Genomic DNA, 20,106 nt, shown 5'->3' with positions numbered 1-20,106 from the left:
TAGACACTGATAGAACGATCCTATACAGCTTGTCACTCTTGTCAGCGTTTGTGAGTTGTGAGCGTGATAGCGTGAATCGGACCGCAGCCTATATGATACATCTCGACAGAAATATTGGTTCTTTACCAATTTTTCTGCGCCTTGATTCAGATAAAAATATATTGTTCGTTTGAAGCGCACAAACACAACATCAATATCCGCGCGCGCGGAGTGATTTGAGATAAGTGTTAAATCCGCGCGGTGTTCCCCGCGCGGCCGCCGCGGCGTCAATGGTGCATGTGCATGGCCTCGAGGCCTCGAGTCTCGACTGTCTCGAGTCGAGTCTCGAGTGCTAACAAATGCACGTAAAAAAAAAGGAAAAAAGAAGAATGTCAAGAAATTCTCGTTTGGGTACTAACGGGTAGTTGGCTTTGGTTCGTTAAATTCGCTCGAACGATTGTTGTTATGTTGTTCGGCGCTCGCGCTCACAGCTCACACCGTCACACGTCTGGTGACAGGGTCTGGCTTTGGCCTCGCCGTGGCCGCTGACGCTGACCGGAAGAAAGAATCGAGGAACAAGAGGGAAATTCGTTTAATTTGCAATTTGCATACGTGTCCATTTGTATTTGGCTTATCCGTCGCGAGGTCGAGAGAACAACGTGTTTTCTCATCTCGGCTGCTTAAAATTAGATGTAAGACGAACGAATAAACAACTCCCCGATACACAGGCACAGGTTATCTGTCACTGTTGTCGCGGAAGAGGTAACTTTTCTCGTTGCGACCGAGCGACGACGACGGACGACGACGTCCACTCGGCTCGGCGACTCGTTGTAAGCTCGCAACAGCCAACAGCTCGCAAGAGATATGGTTGCGAGAAAAAGGAAGATTATACGCGCGGAGTCCGCGGAGAAGGCCGGCCGGGCGGGAGGGGCCGATAAGAGAAATCGACGTGGGCGTGCCACGTGGAATCGTGAAAGTGAAGGTAGCAAAGGTATGCTGCCGCTGCCACTACCGCTACTACCTGCGGCAGAGGCCGATCGAACCGGATGAATACCCGTTGCCCGTTGCTCCTTCCTTTCTTCCTTTCCTTTCCTTTCCTCCCTCGTCCGCTCGCTCGCTCGCGTTGGCGTTCGCGTCTCTCGACGTGACGCGACGTGGGCAACCGTATCGAGGGATTTACCGAGAGCAACGCGCGACGATATATATATATATATATATATATATATATATATATATATATCGTGTGCACACCTCTACAAGTGTTGGCAAGTGTCAAACGCCGATCGTTGACAAGATTGTCGGCATGGAGCGTCTGAGAGAGAAGCTGAGCGAACACGACCAGGAACATCTGCTCCGATTTTGGGAGGAGCTGGTGGACGAGGATAGGAACCATCTGGCGAATGATATAGATGAGCTTGACCTGCGGGAAATTACCGGATATTTCAAGAGGGCTGTGGAATCCTCCCAGCGCATCGGCCAAAGTACGCTGGACGACAAGTTACGGCCGATCGATGGGACCAAGATTGCCTCCGTCAAGACGTCCACCGAGAAAGAGTTCGACGCGTACCAGGAACGTGGCTTGAAAGAAGTAGCCGAAGGTCGCGTCGCTGTCGTACTGTTGGCGGGTGGTCAAGGCACGCGTCTAGGAGTCACCTATCCTAAGGGAATGTACGACGTTGCGTTGCCGTCCCGTAAAACTCTCTTCCAATTGCAGGCGGAAAGAATACTCTCTCTGCAAAGTATGGCGCAGCAACGGTATGGAAAACATGGAGAAATAACTTGGTAGGTTTGCAAGAATCGTTATAATTATTCGTCGTTTTACAAGGGTAGCTACGAGTATCCTACTGCGTTAAGGAGAAGGAAAGTTTCGATTGAATTCACGGTCGTTTTCAGGTATATCCTTACTAGCGAAGCCACTCACGACGCCACTGTTGAATATCTAAGCAAACGCAACTATTTTGGTTTGAAGGAGAAAAATGTCAAAGCCTTCAAACAGGGTATGCTACCGTGTTTCACCTTTGACGGAAAGATTATTTTGGACGCGAAGCATCGCGTTTCCAAGGCTCCCGATGGTAACGGAGGATTGTATCGCGCTTTGAAAAATCAAGGAATATTGGACGATATGGTACAACGCGGTGTTCGGAGTATTCACGCGCATTCCGTGGACAACATCTTGGTGAAAGTAGCGGATCCTATATTCATAGGATACTGCTTGCTGTCCGAGACCGACTGCGGAGTTAAAGTTATCGACAAGTCTTCTCCCTCCGAAGCTGTTGGCGTAGTTTGCAAGGCATGTTTATATACATATATGTATACAGGTTGTTGAAAAAAAGTGTTACGTATTTTGAGAACAGTGGTATTTGTCAAAACAATAAGAAAATGTACGGTGTAAACGTGGGTCTTAAATTAAATATCGGTTAAGAATGTTGAGATATGGGCCAGTCTTCGTCGTATACCGTAGGAGGTGCCCTGTGTAGTTCCCATTCGTTGCTACGCATCCTTTAGCTCGACGTCTCGGAGACGTCCTCTTGCGAATATACCTCCCTATTTTTGGCTACGAGGACATACGTTTAAAGACCTCGGTGTGTTCAACACCATCGATGACGTACAAACATTCGCGTACTATCTGTTCCCGTTCTCAAAATATGTAGCATTTTTTCAACGCCCTGTAGATACATATGCGCGCGCGCGCGCACACACACCTATACCCATCTTTCGCTACTTTTATTTTGGTTGATATAGGTGGAAAATCACTATCGAGTGGTCGAATATAGCGAAATGACGAAAGAGACTGCGGAGCTTCGACATGCCGATGGACAACTGGTATACAATGCTGCTAATATATGCAATCACTACTTCACGATCGATTTTTTAAAAGATGTCGGATATCTTTACGAGAAAGATTTGCCTCTGCACGTGGCAAAAAAGAAAATTCCGTACGTCAATGACGATGGAACAAGAATCGTTCCAAAAGTTCCTAACGGCATCAAGATAGAGAAATTTGTGTTTGACGTGTTTCCCTTCGCGAAGAATTTCGCGGTATGGCAGGGAACGCGCGAGGAGGAATTTAGCCCGCTGAAAAATTCAAGTTCCGCTGGTCACGATTGCCCGAGCACCGCCCGCACCGATTTGCTCAATTTACATAAAAAGTGGTTGCTGGAAGCAGGTGCGAGAGACGTCGGGGACACGGTCGAGATCTCTCCTTTGCTTTCGTACGCGGGAGAAAATTTGTGTCGAATCGTTAACGATCGATCTTTCACGGGACCACAAGTTCTCGAGTAAGAAAAATATAAACTCTCCGTCGATCTGTACTAAATATATAGATAACGAGATGCGTGTCCCAGCGAGTGACATTTACGTTTCTGAACCGCGCTTATAATAACTAACAACCATATTATTTGTATACTGTCCGGTTTTCGGTATATATAATGATACTCGTGGTTACTTTTTTATTCCACGGACTGGCTGAAACAAATAAAAAGAAAGAAGAAAAGGGAAACAACGCGCAAACGAAGACTGTATACAGTGTCGATAACTATGCATAGACGTTGGCTGTATAAATTTAAATGTAATTCGGCTATAATCTGGCGATATTATTATTTAGTCCATAAGTATTGCGACTGTCACATTTTTATATATTATTACTGTTGTCGTATGAAATGAAAGTAATGAATATACAAACGTTTCTAATATTTCTGTAGTAAATCTAATCGTGTGTTTTTATTATAAGCGTACAAGTCTAAAGCTTATGTGAAACGGGAACTACTTGCGCACGATTTTCAAGACGATTGTAATTGTGATAAGTTGGACTCTTTAAAGAGTCCCTGTAATAAAATTCTGGACACCGACCGTCCATGTACGGGATAAAAAACCAGAAGTTTCCCTGGTTGGGACGACGTGGAGCCCGTAGTGTAAAAGTGATTGAGTTAGCTGAGAGTGACAAAGAGATTAATTATGTCTTCTTGAAAGATAATATCTATTGCACACACGCGCACACGCACGTTAACGCTATCATCCATAAAAAAAAACATCAAAAATAAGTATTTTGGTTTGCTAGAGGATTTGAATTGAACATATTGCGCCTTCATCCTATACATGGCCGCCACTACTTTTAGCGCGCTCTTTTCAACCATAAACGTCAAATGGTATTGTCGTTTGGGAGAGCGTAGATAATTAATAAACTTGTTGCGTGGTTTATCTTTTCTCTTTTTCTTTTCACGTTGGAGAGGAAAACGGAAAAGATTAACCGCGTGCAACAGGTTCAGCTAATGGGGCAGGGCAGAATCGGTAGATGCATGCCCGCGTTTTGGTTGTACCCGAATCCTGTCGGTATGCGCACGTTTTTGTGGTTCTCTTCCGTGCTATGTCGACGATTTTTTGATTCTCTTTGGAAATAAAACCAAAAAATCGCGAATCTAACGGAAGAGAACCAAAAAATCGTGAACATAACGTGAAAGAGAACCCCAAAATTCTTGACATTACCACAAAATAGTGGACATAGCACGGAAGAGAACCGCAAAAACGTGCACATACCGACAGGATTCGGGTACAGCCAAAACGCGCGGGCATGACCACATTGACCACTCTTATCTTTCTCTGTCTGGTTCTAGTCTCCCCCATCCCCCCCCCCATCTCCCGCGCGGAGCTTATGCTGAATGCTCCGTGTGCTCCGTCTATATATTCTTATGTCTATGGTTCTGACGTATGTATATATATATATATAATAACTGCTGATTTAACTCAAAATTGGAATTTGCGATTTGCAAAGTTATACAAAAATCTCTTACTTAATTAAAGATACTTACTTAGCGTTATCGTAATAATTGCTTAATATAATATAATATAAATGTTTAATATCGTTACAAATTACAAAATTGTGTATATAACGGAACTCAATGTATAGTAAGAAGTATGAAAACTGTTTAGTGTCGTTCAAGAAGAATGGCAAAAGTGATCGTAAAACGTTGCACGTGTATTGTTTCGAGAAAATGGATAGAAAAAATAATGATCGAGTGATTTGCATGATATAGATCTTCGTTTATTGTGAAGATACTGCAGCTTTGCACGTCCGAATGACAGTAATGAATTTATTATTAAGCGTTGTTGCGTCAATAAAGCTGTATATTATATACATACGGAAGTAAATTTAGCAAATTAACCATGTCTCATATTGCTGACAAAATTATACGAATCCTACACGAGTGTCATCCTAACGAAGACGATTTTGAGAATAACACAAAAGACTCGAGTGAGTCGAAAGAATCGAGAAAGAAAATCGAGAGAAAAAAGTTGGAGAAAATCAAGAGTGACGCAGACAAATTTTTCGCAGATACGCGATGCAACTATATAGCAAGTGTTGAATACGCTAGTTTAAATAAGATGCTGGCTCTGTGTAATTTAGAGGTACAGTTGAATCCTGTTGAGAGATATACGCGATACGTTATTTTGAGATACTAAAGATTTATATATTTTTCAGATTGGCAACGAGATCACGGCTATTCGTCATTTGGTCGAAGCTCACGCAGTGATACTTCGACAACACATTTTGCACAGATATCAAAAGACTCGATTGCGCGAGTCTGTGTGGAACGAACCTCAAATATATGGGCTGAGACCAACGCACGTAAAGTTCGAGACAAAATTTACGGACAATAATGAAGCGTTAAAAACGAAACTGTTAAACTTGCCGAAAGGTACGCGATACCACCTTTGTCTTTTATTGTATTTACCTTTTCGTGCCTGACAACGTTATCAAGTTTTTCCAATTTTGTTCGCAGAATGGTACATGATTCAGGTTACTGCCCAGTATGAATCTCCGACTATATTAAGATACAAAAAGCGTACGTCCAACGTAACGCATGCCGTACATATTACGATACTTCCTACGGGTATGTCCGACGTAGAACCATTGTGTATAACTGTACCAAAACCCGCGACGCAAGTGTCCTACGATATCTGCGAAGAGATTCATAAACTATTGGATGATTACACATCCGCGCTAAAGACCACTTATACGAATCATAAGCAATATTGGACGATGCGTGCGGATCAAAACAATAAAATGAAGGTAAAGGACTTGAAATTAGGCTAGCGTACATTTTGCATAAGGAACATTTTTTTTAACCGATTAATTACAGATAGCTATCAATGGATTGGAGAATGTATGGTTGAGAGAATGGAGAGTATTGTTTATGGCCGACCCTATTGAGAACTTGGATATGGTAGACGAGATTCGTCAAATGATTGACAAATTAATATCAGATTTCAAATCTCCGTAAGTAATACTTATCGAAATTTCGTTGCGCTCGTTGTGTCGTTGTTTTAATATTAAATTTCATCGTTTTACTCTTTTAGCAATGAGATATCAAAAAGATGTAAGTGGCTTTTGAAGAAGGTATCCATAGGTGCGGGCTTTCTCACGCGTGAGGAAATAGCGCGTGCGATCAAGTTTCTACTTCCCGAACATGAAAAACTTGCCAACAACATCATTTTATCTATTTATGGGAAGTTACCGTTCATAAAAAAACTAGAGAATACAAAGCGGCAAACGTTGGTTCTAATCATCGACGAGGTAAACGTACAATATGAGACATGAATTATACGAAAGTGTACGACGTTATCAAAGTTCTTTTTTTCTTAATTTTTTCTCAAGCACATGGATTACATAGCGTTCGAAGCTATGGAAATTATTAAGAACCATCCTACTACCCGTTTCCCATCTCTACATGTAGCATATGCGTTGTTTAAAGAACACGAAGATACTATGGTGGATGGTTGTAAAATAATTGAAGCTAGGGAAGACATGGGAATTTGCGTAGTTAATCCTTCCGGTGATCTTGATAAAATGGAGAAACGTATGAAGCTTTTTATGGACTTTTGGTTACCGCGGTGGAAAAGCTGTTATAACGCACAGCCTGGTGAAGAAATGTCTGAAGCGTTAATAAATCGTGACATTTTAATGTAAGATATATTATTTCTCTATTAAAAGTCCTTAATCTGTTTATTATTTGTCAGAGATTGCACTTTGCTTCTCTTTTTCTCTTTTACAGGTATACTGGTCATGGAAACGGTATAGAATATTTATCTGGAGAAGATATCGAAAGGATGAGAGTGAAGTCTACCGTTTTATTATTTGGATGTAGCAGCGTGAAACTACTTGTAATAGGTGGAAGATATCCACCTTATGGCGTTTCAAATCAATATTTAATAGCGTGCAGGTAAAAAGAACGTATTGAAAAATGTTACGTTCGTGTGTCATGTATATAAGAATTTCTTTCCATTTAAATCTACAAGAGAAATCGCATGCCAATGCCAAACGCGCTCCTTTTTCAGTCCTTGCCTCTTGGGTATGCTGTGGGAAGTAACGGATGCGGATATCGATAAAATGACGACAACGTTCATGAGTACGTGGATTCCTTCGTCTTCGAAGAAATCATGGGCTGAGGTAGACGTGGATAGTTGGAGTTCTGGTACTCTGAGTTAGTATTAGTATTTGATTGAAAATATAAATCATGCGTTTGTGCTTCCTCAATATCATATGTTCTCGATAACTTTGCAACTAAATTTTTCAGAATTTACGAAGAACGGAGCAAAGGATAAAACAAAAATGGAGCCAGAAATGTCGAGGGCAGTGGCAAAGGCTAAGAATAGTTGCTCGCATTATATGACGGCAGCTGCGATAGTAGTGCGAGGTTTACCAATAAAAATAGTTTAAATCCTCGCTGATATCATCGATTATATATTTTTGCAACACCGATGTAAGATAGGTAATTTAAGTTTCTCTAAGTCGCGTATGTACGTGTATTATAAAGCAACCGTTTGCCGAAAGACGAGACTACGGTAATTTCACTCGTGGAACAAAAAGTTACATTTTAATTTTAATAATTTAATTTTTACAATGCGAAGATATCTCGGAGAGACGCATTTTTTATGTAAAAAAATAATAAAAGTGAATTAAAAAAATCGTCGTTTCGATCGATCGCTGCCTTCAAGCCGACTCAAGCTCACGGTCAGATCACGGTCTTTGGTCACATAATAATCTGCGGTTCTGGTACAGAAGTGGAAATGCTCTTGTGCGGCAAAACCTGTCCGCCATTAATATATAATTCATCCTTCACGATAACGTCTTCTCCCAATACAGTTGTACCTTCCATTCGCACCCATCGTCCTACGACGCTTCTCCAGCCAACGATACAACTGTTAACATATTTTTAATTATCTTGACACGAATATTACGTATTCTATGAGGCTTCGCGCATATTTACGATAAAAAAAAAGAAAAAGAAAAAGAAAAAAAAACTAATACTTGCCCATCTAGCCAAGCATGCTCTTTTATCACGGCTGCTTTAAGAATAGTGCTTCGTTTAATACAACATCCGTCAGCCAAAGCGGCGCCAGGACCAATCGTGACGTTGGGTCCGATTCTACAATCCTTGCCAATCGTAGCCGTTGGATCTATCAAGACGTTGCCCACTATACCAGGCCCGGAATAAAGCTGTTCGGGATGCTTTTGCCTCAACGAGGCAAGATACATAGACATTCCTGAATAAAGTTATGGACACTAAGTATACGACGGAACATTGCCGTTTGAGAAAATTCTAATACCCAAGTATTTGCCTGTGAGAAAATCTTTAGGTTGTCCCACGTCCATCCAGAAGCCTGGCAATTCCATGGCGTATAACTCTCCATCCTGAGCCATGCTTGGAAACACTTCCTTTTCGATGCTCGTAGGTTTCAATTCTATTCTGTTCAATACGCTCGGATTAAGGATGTACATACCTATATTTTACAAAAAAAAGACAGCGAGAATGGCCGGGCGCACACGTCGCAAACTTTTTCCAACCGAGTTTCAATCTTTTCGCTATGCCATACCTGCGTTAATTTTATTAGATATAAACTCTTGTGGCTTTTCAATAAAGCTCTCAATCTTTCCATCTTCTCCGTATACAACTACGCCATACTTTGACGGCTCCTCTACTTTAGTGACAACTATAGTTCCCTCTTTACCATGATTCTCATGGAATTCGAGGAGCTGTTTAAAAGGAAAGTCGCAAATGATGTCAGAGTTCAAAACAAAAAATGGATCGTCGCTGGCGGATAAATATTCACGCGCGAGCGCAAGTGGCCCAGCGGTACCCAATGGTTCCGGTTCGTGAGAAAAGATAAGTCGTACTCCCAGTTTCTTTGCCTCGTGAACCAACTCTTCTTCCATCTCCCGCGCCCGGTAGGAAACGGCCAATATAACTTCACTTACATTTGTCCGTACCTAAAAAAAGAAGTTGAAGAAGAGAAGTACGTATACCTTGGAGAAAGATAGGGCATTATACCATACTTGGTACCGCGCTAACGATAAGTCAATATTCAGAATAAATATTTAACTTAATATTTATACGTACCAGTGCTTCAATCTGATGTAGAAGCATCGGTTTATTTGCAAACTCGACGAGTGGCTTAGGCCGACTTAAAGTAAGAGGTCGCAATCTGGTGCCATAACCACCCACGAGTATCAAAGCACGCATGGTTCGTAATTTCTTTCTTTTTTCATGCATTCCTGCGAATATTTTGCAAAAACGATATATATATATATATGGGACGGAAGAAATCAACGACCTCATTCTAAATTTGCAAAATGTAAAATTATATTTTACTCGATATTACTCTTGCCCATTTTATTTCGCTACAATAAGTAAATTTATCCACTCTTATTTTTTGTTATTTCCATCCCAATATCTACGTTACGTCATTTATTTAGTAATATAATAATTACCTGCATTAGGCCGCGGTATTATTTATATTGTTTATTGCCCTCTTTGTTGCTGAAACACGCAATGTTACTACTTTTGTTGACTACCGTCTGCCGTAGTGCCGTCACTTTGACATAGGTATAGATATAGGCCAAGGTATGGTATATGGTATCTCGGTGACAAGCGGTGACGAGTGACAAGACAATTATTGCCACGCTTGCCACTTGCCACGTAAGATGCGCCAGAGGCTGATATAGAGGCAAGTGCTACGCGTTCACCCGAACATACCCGTGTTTACGTTTGCGATTTGCGATAAGAACATTTCTTTCTCGCGTCGCGAGATTACATTATCGATGCGATGCGATGCGAGTGAATGTAAAAAGCTGTATTATAAACATAAATCTGTAGCGTATCTTTTCTTTACGTGACCCTCATTCACTCGTAGTCTCACGAATTTCTGTGTCGCGGATAACCAATTGAACTAATTTGTCAGCAGCCCAGCGGTATCACAGGTATCACTGCGATCACTGGACCTGGACGCCATACGTCATATACGTGTGATATACGTGGCCACTTGCCACTTGGCTGTTGGCTGCTTGGCTCCGTGGCCGTAGTACACATACCACTGACAATAATGTATGTGCTCACTTGCTCAGTGTCATCGGTTGGGTATTCGAATGATCAAGAGACATATATTTTTTATAATATTTTAATTGTACACAAATTTTTTATAACGACATATATCCAGAGACACTTGTCTTTTCACATAAACATATGACGTTAGACGCTTGAACCGTCTATATCGGTATCTAAAAGCCTAAGCCTAACTCTAACCTATAAGTATAATCGAGCACGCGACTCGAGTCTCGAATATATCGCTCGATACGCGTGCATTGTGCAACTCGCTGAGATAGCTAGGCGTGGTATATGTAATCCGATAGGAAATTTTCTATTGAACAAATTTACATGATTTAGTATGTTGCGTGCGTGCGCGCGCGTAATGTAAAAGGCTTCGTCGTATACATTGCACGAGAGTGAAACTGTATTTATTTAGACAAATAAAATACAAAGAGTTGCGTAAAGATAAAGCACGTTACACGATCATTTCCAGCTCTCGGGCATAGTCTATCGCGAGTGTTGCCAATTCAGAACTCGGGATAGGCTCCTCGGATTTTTTCTCGCTAGTCGTGGCAAAATAAAAATAGCCGTCCTTCGACAGATTCCAGTTCTTTTTGGCGGCGAACGCTTTTATGTCTTTCTCCGTGGTTAAATTGAGCATTCTTGCGGCATCCCGAATGGAAATTTTGTCGTACGCGCTTTCCATGCACGCGCCAATCTCGTCGCGAACGGTATTCAATAAAATGTCTATGAAGAAATTGTAGGATGCGGCGGGCACGTTACCCTTGGCCAGGAAAATCTTGTTGTACGAACCCTCCATCAAATACTGCTCCAAGCTTAGAGGATGCCTTATATAAACGTTTGACTGTATCTGATCGGACGGCAGGAGTTCCAGTTCCGTGTGAAATTCCGCGACGCGATTTTGCGACAGCAGAAACAAGAGATTGAGACCGAGAAGCTGATATTTGTAAGCCGACTCCGTCAAACCGGATTTATAATCGAAATAGTAACACTTTAATTGCGCCATGTATCTCTCGAAGGAAGGTATATCCTCAGTGGCGATGCTCCATTGCGCTCCGATTTCCAATATGTCTCCTGCGGTTCGAACAAGATATATATAAAAAGTTTCATTTCAATTATATATCTCACTTATGCGAAACGCTTAGCTTACCAACGATTAACGTACTTGCGATTAATAATTCATTTTGACTGGCCGTGCTGTTTGACGTCGGGAGGAACATCAGGTGAGTGAGACCGATCTGCGCATAAAAATTATCACACCAAATTGTCGCGATATTATATTATATTACGCTATCTATACCGTGCTATCAAACGAAATGCTACGTATCTAAAAGCTGAAAGGTCAAGAAGAATGATGATTAAAATTCGAAAACAAAGTCGCGACGGGGGGGGGGGAGGGCAAATGATGACAATCCACAAGAACGATGAGGTTATGAGGTATAAGATTGCTTATCGACAATTATCTCGCTCGATACTACGAAATGTACGATACCGTGATGTAAATTACCTTCAATTGGTTGAGCAATTCGCCACATTTCTTCAAATTGCACGGTGTTCTTGTCCATTCGCGTTTTAAATTCTGATACGAGGCGACGACATCCTCGAGGGCTGCCATCTTTAATCTCACCACGAAACACGATACGTCGAGATCGAGAATCGAGATCGAGATATATGATCTCATTGGGTGCGTTCAAGAAGCTCGCTACCACGCTACCAACGCTAACGTTATTTTGGGCGCGTTCGGCAGACCAAGCCGCTCAGTAGCAGTCTTCGCTGCTTTGGCTTTGACGCTAAAGCTGAGAAAATCCAGCTTTCTTTGCTTGACGCTAGCGTCAGCGCGAAATCACGTGATTTCGCGATACGCTGAAACGAGCGTCCCATGAATTCGTACCTTTAGATTTAGACAGGACGCGTCAAGCGTCAAGCAGCGAGCAGCAACCACGCAGCGAGGCGATATTTTTTATGCCACTGCTGATATCACTTCGCTGCGTGATTGCTGCTCGCTGTTTGACGCTTGACGCGTCCTGTCTGAATCCAGCTTAAAGGCCATCGCACACAAAATGCATAGCTTAGCATAAGCGTAGCATAAGACCGCTAAACCACGGAGCATCCAGCATAAAGTCGCCATATTGATTTACATAAGATGCTCCGGGGTCCAGCGGTCATATGCTATAGTTATGCAGCCTATGCAATTTTGTGTGCGATGGCTTTTATGCTACGCTTATGCAGCCTATAGGCCTTCACACATAAAATGCCGTAAGGACGTAAAACGTAAGCGTAAGAAAATCGATCAATCCCACGCGAGTATTTTTCCCTACTCGGCGTACGGACAGTACAATACTTGATTAGGATTGGTCAATTTTCTTACGCTTACGTTTTACGTCTTTACGCGATTTTATGTGTGAAGGCCTTATGCAATTTTGTGTGCGATGGCCTTTAAAGCCTGATCTACAATGTGCTCTTTGCTTTCTGTTTTTTGCTCTTAACCTGTTTGCGACTATCCCGTATTTCGCAATTGCGTCGCGTAACGCGATGTTTTTTGTTCTCTGTCGCCTAAGATAAAGCCTGATCTACAATGTGCTCTTTGCTTTCTGTTTTTTGCTCTTAACCTGTTTGCGACTATCCCGTATTTCGCAATTGCGTCGCGTAACGCGATGTTTTTTGTTCTCTGTCGCCTAAGATAAAAATTGACGAACTTCAGAAGAGACAAGAAACATCACGTTACGCGACGGAATTGCAAAATACGAGATAGTCGCAAAGAGGTTAAGAGCAAAAAACAGAAAGCAAAGAGCACATTGTAGATCAACCTTAAAAATTAACGAACTTCAGAAGAGACAAAAAACATCACGTTACGCGACGGAATTGCAAAATACGGGATAGTCGCAAAGAGGTTAAGAGCAAAAAACAGAAAGCAAAGAGCACATTGTAGATCAGCCTTAAGCGGGGAGCACACACATCTGCACAACGCATAATGCGTAAGCATAAGAAAATTGATTGGTCCAGGAGGATCACGTTAATCGGATACTGTGATATCGGCCCTTAGGTTAGTTAAACTTGCGGCCACCCAGGCGCGCTGGGGAGAATCTTCTCGTTGCCAATAGAAAACAGACTTTATGTATACACATGAGGTTAACTTCGTTAACTTACCGTCACTACTACTCACTTGCCATTTTCGTGACAAGCATTTTCGCTGCGTTTGTCGCGTACATACGTTTCTCCGAGAGCGGATACAGAAATATATCACGGAATGGAGTGCTTAATCGGTATTCAGTGTAAAGATTTCGTGCTAGTTGCAGCGGATATGACAACTACACAATCTATTATAGTTATGAAAAGCGGTAAGGTGTTATCACGTTTTATATTATCACGAAACCCTTGTCCGTGGTGACGCACACATATATATCGCAGTAAAAATCCGTGTCTCCGTATTATATCACGTTGTTATATACAGCGCGATATAACACGATGCCATTTATAATGTTATCCACCGTAAACTATATACATATATCGCATTGTTATGTTATCAGCACGTACCGTTGTAATGATTTAATAATAATCATAACACGTTTGACAACGTATACAGATTTAAAATTACTTGATGTAAACGTATAAAATTTATTATAAAAATCATTACAACGTATATTATTTATTAACAAACGTCTTTTATAGATGAAAACAAAATCCACAAGATCTCTGACAAGCTTGTCATGGCAATATCTGGAGAATCAGGCGACACAACACAGTTTTCGGAATACATTGGGAAGAATATTCAGCTGTACAAGATGCGAAACGGCTATGAATTGTCCCCCAAAGCTGCGGCTTGTTTCACAAGGAGAAATCTAGCCGATTATCTTAGAAGCAGGACTCCATACTTTGTCAATATGCTACTGGCTGGATACGACAACGATTCAGGACCAGAATTATACTTTATCGATTACTTAGCGTCCTGTGTAAAAGTTCCTTATGCGACTCACGGATATGGTGGGATGTTCTCCATGTCTGTTTTAGACAGATACCACAACGATGGTAAGACCAAGGCATTAATAACTAAGACAGCAAACAACGTACGAGAGAGAGAGAGAGATTAACTGGAAGATATTAAATAGAAAAGGTTTCTTGCAGCGTGTACCGAAGAAGAGGCATATGCATTATTGAAGAAATGCGTTCGAGAAATTCAGAAGCGATTAATCGTTAATTTGCCAAATTTTAAAGTTCAAAAGATATCCAAGGATGGGATCAAAGATATGCAGCCAATCACAGCTGAGAACTTGGCTGTGGAAAGTGTTGCTAAAGAATGAAAGAAACGTTTACTTACGCTTTTTGTAGGAAAAATATTTCCCGCAGAAATAAAAGATCTATTTGTAATTTGATGATAGAATTATCAACGATTACAACTGCTTACTTCTTCTTATCAAGAAATATGAAAACAACGAGCATTTCACAACAAATAGCCGTCTATTTCTTTATTACACACCACATATGTGCGTATATATATGTGTGCGACACTTAAAAAGTATGATTAAGGGTGGAAGAAAAGTCCATGGTTTTTGTCTAAGATTTTAATAGCAGAACATTTGTGTTTACCAAAAAATTTCGCAGATTGTAACAATATTATTTGTAATTTTTAATAGTGGATAAATAGTGACAAATATGCCTTTATATTCATTAGAATTACAATTTTTTTTTTCAAGTTTTTTCGCGAATTGAAAAGATTGTGTAGTTCTAACAGATTTTTAAAATTTGTATTTACATACTATTCCGGATATTTGTTTTATTCATTTTAATCATAAGTAACCATTTCTCACAAATAAATATATATTAGCAATGCATACTACAATGGTGTATGTTTAACATTTTATTCTGTAATAATTTTAGATAGGAAATAACCTCTTATATTTAATATTAATTCGTTTAAAGCGTTGCACGGAAATAAACGTAGTTCTACATTCATTATTCACACGTATCACTCACACATGGTAAAAAAGTCATTAGAACGTGCGGAATGTTAGTAAAAACTTGTGTGCAACTGGAATTGGAACTTATACCGAATCAATTTTTAGAATGATATAACGCACCGTAACATATTGCAAAACTCAGGGAGACTTAATAGAGCAGTCTATCGTACACATTGCGTACGAAATATAAATTAACAATTGGAAGTATTTTTATTCTATTTTCTCTCTCTCTCTCTTTCTCTCTCTCTAGCTTTAACGTTTTCCGAAAAGCAGTGTGTCTTCCTCTCATCCATCTCGAAATGTCGGTCATTGATACCATACATGAGTGATAAAGATCTCTTTTGCATACAAATAAAACTGCGTTCTTGGTTGTCACACAGTCCTAAATTCTAGGTTGGATTCTTCTTCTTCAGATCGAAACGATAGCCATGAACGCTACGTGTGAATCGTATCATATGAATATATCTTGCACACGTCATATGCAAGATATATAGTTAAGCTATTGTATTTTACAATGCGTGATTGTACGTCTTGAGCTTGAACCGTGAACTATTACTCATTTCCTTCTCCTTTTTCCATACGCATGATGACGTCGAAAGATAATTACAGGAAAATGTCACAACGCACACAGTGCATCTTATGCCGCAGGATATTATTTATCCTTTTTCGCTTCTACTTGGGTTTGCTCCGCGTGTTGCGCCGTGTTCATAGGTGGCGACGGATGATCTTCATACCTGAAGTATAATTAAAAAAAAAAAAGAACCTTTCATGCATGTTGCAGACATAAAGAAATGAATGAATGTGACGTAGTACAACGATCAAACGTGGAAAATACTTACGAAAACAACGCTTTCAAATCTCCCTTGACTAACGCTAAGAGCAATGGCGTGCCTATGCACGCAGGTACCAAATATAGCAAAGCAGGTTGTGCGTGATTAAATAAGTGCATAATCATCATGGTGGCGAGTAATCCCATGAAATATGCAAAAAATGTTGAATAAAAGTAGACGTTGGTCTTCCTGCTCAAACTGTTGTCGAATCGCAAAAGCAACGCGATAAAGATACCAGGCAATACAATGTCACCTAATCCCAACATGGCAAAATTATCAGCGTTCAAGCCTTTTTCCAAAAGATCTTGTGGAAACACAAGTTTAATGGGCACTTCAAAGGACTTTGCGACTGTCACCATTACATCTGTACCAAACACCCAAAAAGCATCATAAAACAAAAGACCACATAGTAAAATGCATCCAGTCACGACATTGTTAAGATGTAATAATTCGACTCCATTAATGGCAAAGGCTATGCCAAAGAGATTGTTAGCTATCCAGTGCTGAAAAAAAAAAAACGAAATGGTAAGAAAGAAGTTGAAGTATCGCGATCAATGTCCAAGTCTATATAATGACGTTTTCATTGTTTACTTTTTTCAGAAGGTACCAGGCACCCACAAACGAGCAACAGATGAGGCACACAATGTCGTGAAGATTAAACTTGTAATTAATTATATGCTCCTCTTTATCATCCCTTCCTTTTGTAAATAAAATGTGATACGGCGTCTTTGGGATCGCAGCAGGCACCAACGATGAAATCACGGGGCTAAAATTTTACAACTTGAGACGTTCTTTGTATTTAAACACAACAAAATGTGCGTCGGTAATCAAAATATTTCATTAAAAAAAGTTTCAAGGACATATATTCATACGTGTACAAAGGTCTAACGCTTACCTCGTAAGATGACACAAGGCTAGAATACCCAGAAAGAAGAAATATCCGGCTAATATCAGATTAACATACTCTTTTGCAAATACCTGTTAAAAGTTCATTTCAAGTAATATTTTGCAAAAAAGTAACATTTATATACGGCATCCACACGTACCTTGTATACGATATACAAGCCAACTAATGTAACACTGGAGATAAGAGGAAACATAGCAGCTTCTCTGCGAGACATGGTGTCAGGCTGTTCACCACTAGTTTTATACAATTGCTACAAAATAGAGAGTGACATAAAACACATACCAAGAGAAAACATACCTATATAAATAATACATATATAATGATACGTTTGCAATCGTCGTAACTATTTCAATAGCTCCGGTCTCGTTGCGCTTTATCGTGAGATCCTATTGGATATTTCACCTAAACGGGAGCCTTTATTTCATAAAGTACGTAAAAAAAAGAGACAAACATCGAAGTTAAATTCTTTCGTAAATGATTGTGCGATAGTGTCGCCAAAGCGAAATAAGTGAAATAAAGATAAAGAGAGATTTCGGAAGGACGTCTGTCACATACTACGTTTACGTGAGCGTTACTTCTGTAGTAACTTACGATAATTCCTTCGCGTAAACGGGATTTTGCAGTAACCTACGATAATTTACTCCGCGTAAACGAGTAATATATCGTAAGTTACTACAGAAGTAACGCTCGCGTAAACGTAGTAACAGTCGGTCAGGCAAACATATGTCAAAACGCGTGGCTAACCTGCTGTTCCTTATGGTGCTTGACCGCACGGTAGCTACCGAAAAAAATCGGAAGGATGGCCATAATAATGATGCTGCCATAAGCGATCGCCATTCCCTCGGGTGTCGACGGTACTCTCGCTGTAGTTGCATTTTGGTATTCCGTTATATTTTCGTTCGCCTGTGCCGTAATTTCGTTTACCGTGCTCGCCATCTTCGATACGTCGACAGTGTGTCGACACCATCCATGAAGTAGTATAAGGAAACATGACTCCGTAGTCACGAAGTGGTCACAAAAAATGTTCCGTATAGAGGAATGTTCGCTGAACGGAATAGCTTGCAATGGTGCCTTTTCATGCTGACGCTCGACGCTCATTTTCAGCGGCAAGAAGGTCGCATGACCACACGTGACGTCGGCGTCAATTGAAATTCATGAAAAGGAAAACAGCGTCAAAATTTCGGCGTCTTCGCGCTGCTTTGGCTTTGACGCTAAGGGTGCCATTACATGGAGCGCGGAAACGCGGAAACGCGGAAACGCGGAAGCGCGGAAGACAAAATTTACTAGATTTCCGTCGATCCGTTCCGTCTGTTTTGAATGCCTTAATATTACATGGAGCATATTTTGAGCGGAAAAGCGGAACGGAGAATTATAAAATATTAATTTTTAACGGTATTTATTGATTAAAATGCTTGTATTCAATAGATAAGCTGAAAAGATAAGCATATTAATAAAAATTGCAATGAATTAAGTGAACACAATTTTAAGAAATGAATACAAATGTCTATTTGTCACTATACTGTTCCGCTTTTCCGCGCAAATTGTGCTCCATGTAATATAAGGAGAAACAAACTCGCGGAACGAACGCGTCAAAATCCGTTGTCAACGCGGATACAGTATACTCCATCAAATTTCGGAGCTGTTTAATCACATTGAAAAAAAGCTTTTACACATACTCTTCGATTACTTTATTATTTAATAAAAGTGGCAGTATAATATTATAGATCCAAACATCATGTTGATGGTTATTCGCGCGTTCAGCCGATACTCCGCTAGCCTAGCAATCGTGAGCAGTCGCTCGTTTTCGCTCGTTTCCTCTCCATTGACCCAATGGATTAAAAGGAGAGGAAACGAGCGAAAACGAGCGACTGCTCACGATTGCTAGGCCAGCAAAGTATCGGCTGAACGCACCCATTATGAAGTATATCTTATATGCAAGCCAGGGTACATACATAGGCTGCGTTAAGTACTGGCAGTGAATATCGAAACACAGCCATACATGTACATACACGATAATAGCGGATTCCGCTTTTCCGTTCAAACGTGCGGGACTCAACTCGCGGAAACGCGGAATCTAGTTACTATTCTGTTCCGCGCTTCCGCGTTTCCGCGTTTCCGCGCTCCATGTAATGGCACCCTAATGCTAAAACTCCATAGACGCGGAAACGCCGTGCGGTAAAGTGCGTTGACCAATCAGAAGGCTGCCGCAAGTTGCTTGCGGCAAAATCAAAATTTGTGATTGGTCAACGCACTTTGCCGCATGGCGTTTCCGCGTCTATGGAGTCTTAGCATAAAACTGAGAAAATCCAGCTTTCTTTGCTTGACGCTAGCGTCAGCGCGAAATCACGTGATTTCGCGATACGCTGAAACGAGCGTCCCATGAATTCGCACCTTAAAGCTCTAAAAAAGTAGGTATTCTCGTCCGCCATTTTTGAACCAAACACATGTGAAAAGATAACCTTTTCGTAAACGTCAATACGCTTTTCGGTCTCGTATTCTCAGCTTCCAAAATGACTGGCTGCGTTGCAATTGATTGCAGTAATAGACGCGAAAAAGGGTTTCGATTTTTTTCACGTCCAATAAATGTGTTCCATAAGTAAATATAATATTTTATAAACGTATAAAAATGTTTTTCATTGGGCCTATACTAAAATAAGTAAGGTATTTATTTAGAATAGCTACTGCACCTCAAATATCGATGAAATTAGGCTTAATCGATTCGTTTTTGCAGAAAACGAAAGAATCTGGCAGAAAAATGCGGCGGTCTGCCCAACGAAGCGAGATATTTAACGTTAAAATTGACGACTCTCAGGTTCTGTCATACCGACGAGATGTAGCGACTGTGGTAGCTACATGAACATGCCCCGCGGCCACATGCGCATGCTCTGTGTCCGCACGCGCATGCAAAAGTGCGCGAATTTGAAACGTATGCATACTTATAATGCATAAATATAAATATGTACTTTTTATATACGAACTATTCTCTGCTTTAACAAATTATTTGTTAAATAATTTGTTAAAGCAGAGAATAGTTCGTATATAAAAAGTACCAC

At 40.7% G+C, this 20,106-nt stretch overlaps 6 protein-coding genes across 9 annotated transcripts; 3 read left to right on the top strand and 3 right to left on the bottom strand.

Moving 5' to 3' along the window:
• The first annotated feature begins 52 nt into the window (after positions 1-52).
• Mmy (UDP-N-acetylglucosamine pyrophosphorylase mmy) lies at positions 53-3,689 on the top strand. 2 transcript variants are annotated; one of them, XM_077404848.1, is made up of 4 exons: positions 53-970; positions 1,240-1,761; positions 1,873-2,269; positions 2,722-3,689. In XM_077404848.1, the coding sequence occupies exons 2-4, from the start codon at positions 1,283-1,285 to the stop codon at positions 3,259-3,261; spliced, it is 1,416 nt and encodes a 471-aa protein (XP_077260974.1). In that variant the 5' UTR covers positions 53-970; positions 1,240-1,282; the 3' UTR covers positions 3,262-3,689. The 2 variants fall into 2 exon arrangements, with proteins under 2 accessions (XP_077260974.1, XP_077260970.1); XM_077404844.1 differs by having other exon boundaries at positions 53-1,761.
• Positions 3,690-4,700: 1,011 nt separating this feature from the next.
• Positions 4,701-7,711, top strand: Sse (extra spindle pole bodies like 1, separase). Its single transcript, XM_077404830.1, has 9 exons — positions 4,701-5,382; positions 5,456-5,672; positions 5,757-6,046; positions 6,117-6,253; positions 6,334-6,550; positions 6,632-6,939; positions 7,029-7,196; positions 7,312-7,457; positions 7,551-7,711. Exons 1-9 carry the CDS (start codon positions 5,140-5,142, stop codon positions 7,691-7,693), a joined length of 1,869 nt encoding a protein of 622 aa, XP_077260956.1. The 5' UTR covers positions 4,701-5,139; the 3' UTR covers positions 7,694-7,711.
• Gmppb (GDP-mannose pyrophosphorylase B) lies at positions 7,695-10,300 on the bottom strand. 2 transcript variants are annotated; one of them, XM_077404884.1, is made up of 7 exons: positions 10,011-10,299; positions 9,746-9,794; positions 9,375-9,529; positions 8,851-9,244; positions 8,596-8,757; positions 8,289-8,520; positions 7,695-8,175 (listed from the first exon to the last, which is right to left on the bottom strand). In XM_077404884.1, the coding sequence occupies exons 3-7, from the start codon at positions 9,525-9,527 to the stop codon at positions 8,007-8,009; spliced, it is 1,110 nt and encodes a 369-aa protein (XP_077261010.1). In that variant the 5' UTR covers positions 9,528-9,529; positions 9,746-9,794; positions 10,011-10,299; the 3' UTR covers positions 7,695-8,006. The 2 variants fall into 2 exon arrangements, with proteins under 2 accessions (XP_077261010.1, XP_077261000.1); XM_077404874.1 differs by having other exon boundaries at positions 9,375-9,655; positions 9,746-10,300.
• Positions 10,301-10,415: 115 nt separating this feature from the next.
• On the bottom strand, positions 10,416-12,024 carry Rpn12 (regulatory particle non-ATPase 12). Of its 2 annotated transcripts, none has more exons than XM_077404899.1 (3): positions 11,869-12,024; positions 11,512-11,599; positions 10,416-11,435 (listed from the first exon to the last, which is right to left on the bottom strand). In XM_077404899.1, exons 1-3 carry the CDS (start codon positions 11,974-11,976, stop codon positions 10,816-10,818), a joined length of 816 nt encoding a protein of 271 aa, XP_077261025.1. In that variant the 5' UTR covers positions 11,977-12,024; the 3' UTR covers positions 10,416-10,815. The 2 variants fall into 2 exon arrangements, with proteins under 2 accessions (XP_077261025.1, XP_077261034.1); XM_077404908.1 differs by having other exon boundaries at positions 11,527-11,599.
• Positions 12,025-13,498: 1,474 nt separating this feature from the next.
• Positions 13,499-14,731, top strand: LOC143896829 (proteasome subunit beta type-2). Its single transcript, XM_077404920.1, has 3 exons — positions 13,499-13,699; positions 14,031-14,387; positions 14,484-14,731. Exons 1-3 carry the CDS (start codon positions 13,609-13,611, stop codon positions 14,657-14,659), a joined length of 624 nt encoding a protein of 207 aa, XP_077261046.1. The 5' UTR covers positions 13,499-13,608; the 3' UTR covers positions 14,660-14,731.
• Positions 14,732-15,532: 801 nt separating this feature from the next.
• LOC143896810 (signal peptide peptidase) lies at positions 15,533-18,057 on the bottom strand. Its single transcript, XM_077404863.1, has 6 exons — positions 17,798-18,057; positions 17,193-17,303; positions 17,042-17,124; positions 16,738-16,912; positions 16,156-16,649; positions 15,533-16,050 (listed from the first exon to the last, which is right to left on the bottom strand). The coding sequence occupies exons 1-6, from the start codon at positions 17,987-17,989 to the stop codon at positions 15,969-15,971; spliced, it is 1,137 nt and encodes a 378-aa protein (XP_077260989.1). The 5' UTR covers positions 17,990-18,057; the 3' UTR covers positions 15,533-15,968.
• Between the last annotated feature and the right edge of the window lie 2,049 nt (positions 18,058-20,106).

Source organism: Temnothorax americanus, unplaced genomic scaffold (genome assembly GCF_048541705.1).
Source record: "Temnothorax americanus isolate GAGA-0224 unplaced genomic scaffold, ASM4854170v1 Scaffold1, whole genome shotgun sequence".
NCBI classification, from domain to species: Eukaryota; Metazoa; Arthropoda; class Insecta; order Hymenoptera; family Formicidae; genus Temnothorax; species Temnothorax americanus.
This window is presented reverse-complemented; position numbering and strand designations above follow the sequence as displayed.

What these genes read in the sequence shown, in the direction of transcription:
- Mmy (XM_077404848.1), top strand. Translation starts at nt 1,283, where the DNA reads ATGGAGCGTCTGAGAGAGAAGCTGAGCGAACACGACCAGGAACATCTG. An exon ending in AAACATGGAGAAATAACTTG is followed by an intron (nt 1,762 to 1,872) that starts GTAGGTTTGCAA and finishes GGTCGTTTTCAG; the next exon opens with GTATATCCTTACTAGCGAAG. An exon ending in CTGTTGGCGTAGTTTGCAAG is followed by an intron (nt 2,270 to 2,721) that starts GCATGTTTATAT and finishes TGGTTGATATAG; the next exon opens with GTGGAAAATCACTATCGAGT.
- Sse (XM_077404830.1), top strand. Translation starts at nt 5,140, where the DNA reads ATGTCTCATATTGCTGACAAAATTATACGAATCCTACACGAGTGTCAT. An exon ending in TGGTTCTAATCATCGACGAG is followed by an intron (nt 6,551 to 6,631) that starts GTAAACGTACAA and finishes TTTTTTCTCAAG; the next exon opens with CACATGGATTACATAGCGTT. An exon ending in ATAAATCGTGACATTTTAAT is followed by an intron (nt 6,940 to 7,028) that starts GTAAGATATATT and finishes TCTCTTTTACAG; the next exon opens with GTATACTGGTCATGGAAACG.
- Gmppb (XM_077404874.1), bottom strand. Translation starts at nt 9,593, where the DNA reads ATGAGGTCGTTGATTTCTTCCGTCCCATATATATATATATATCGTTTT. An exon ending in ATCTAATAAAATTAACGCAG is followed by an intron (nt 8,758 to 8,850) that starts GTATGGCATAGC and finishes TGTAAAATATAG; the next exon opens with GTATGTACATCCTTAATCCG. An exon ending in ACCTAAAGATTTTCTCACAG is followed by an intron (nt 8,521 to 8,595) that starts GCAAATACTTGG and finishes AACTTTATTCAG; the next exon opens with GAATGTCTATGTATCTTGCC.
- Rpn12 (XM_077404899.1), bottom strand. Translation starts at nt 11,976, where the DNA reads ATGGCAGCCCTCGAGGATGTCGTCGCCTCGTATCAGAATTTAAAACGC. An exon ending in AATTGCTCAACCAATTGAAG is followed by an intron (nt 11,600 to 11,868) that starts GTAATTTACATC and finishes TTTTATGCGCAG; the next exon opens with ATCGGTCTCACTCACCTGAT. An exon ending in CGCAAGTACGTTAATCGTTG is followed by an intron (nt 11,436 to 11,511) that starts GTAAGCTAAGCG and finishes TTCGAACCGCAG; the next exon opens with GAGACATATTGGAAATCGGA.
- LOC143896829 (XM_077404920.1), top strand. Translation starts at nt 13,609, where the DNA reads ATGGAGTGCTTAATCGGTATTCAGTGTAAAGATTTCGTGCTAGTTGCA. An exon ending in TATTATAGTTATGAAAAGCG is followed by an intron (nt 13,700 to 14,030) that starts GTAAGGTGTTAT and finishes CGTCTTTTATAG; the next exon opens with ATGAAAACAAAATCCACAAG. An exon ending in AGACAGATACCACAACGATG is followed by an intron (nt 14,388 to 14,483) that starts GTAAGACCAAGG and finishes GGTTTCTTGCAG; the next exon opens with CGTGTACCGAAGAAGAGGCA.
- LOC143896810 (XM_077404863.1), bottom strand. Translation starts at nt 17,989, where the DNA reads ATGGCGAGCACGGTAAACGAAATTACGGCACAGGCGAACGAAAATATA. An exon ending in AGCACCATAAGGAACAGCAG is followed by an intron (nt 17,304 to 17,797) that starts GTTAGCCACGCG and finishes TCTATTTTGTAG; the next exon opens with CAATTGTATAAAACTAGTGG. An exon ending in GCCTTGTGTCATCTTACGAG is followed by an intron (nt 16,913 to 17,041) that starts GTAAGCGTTAGA and finishes GTAAAATTTTAG; the next exon opens with CCCCGTGATTTCATCGTTGG.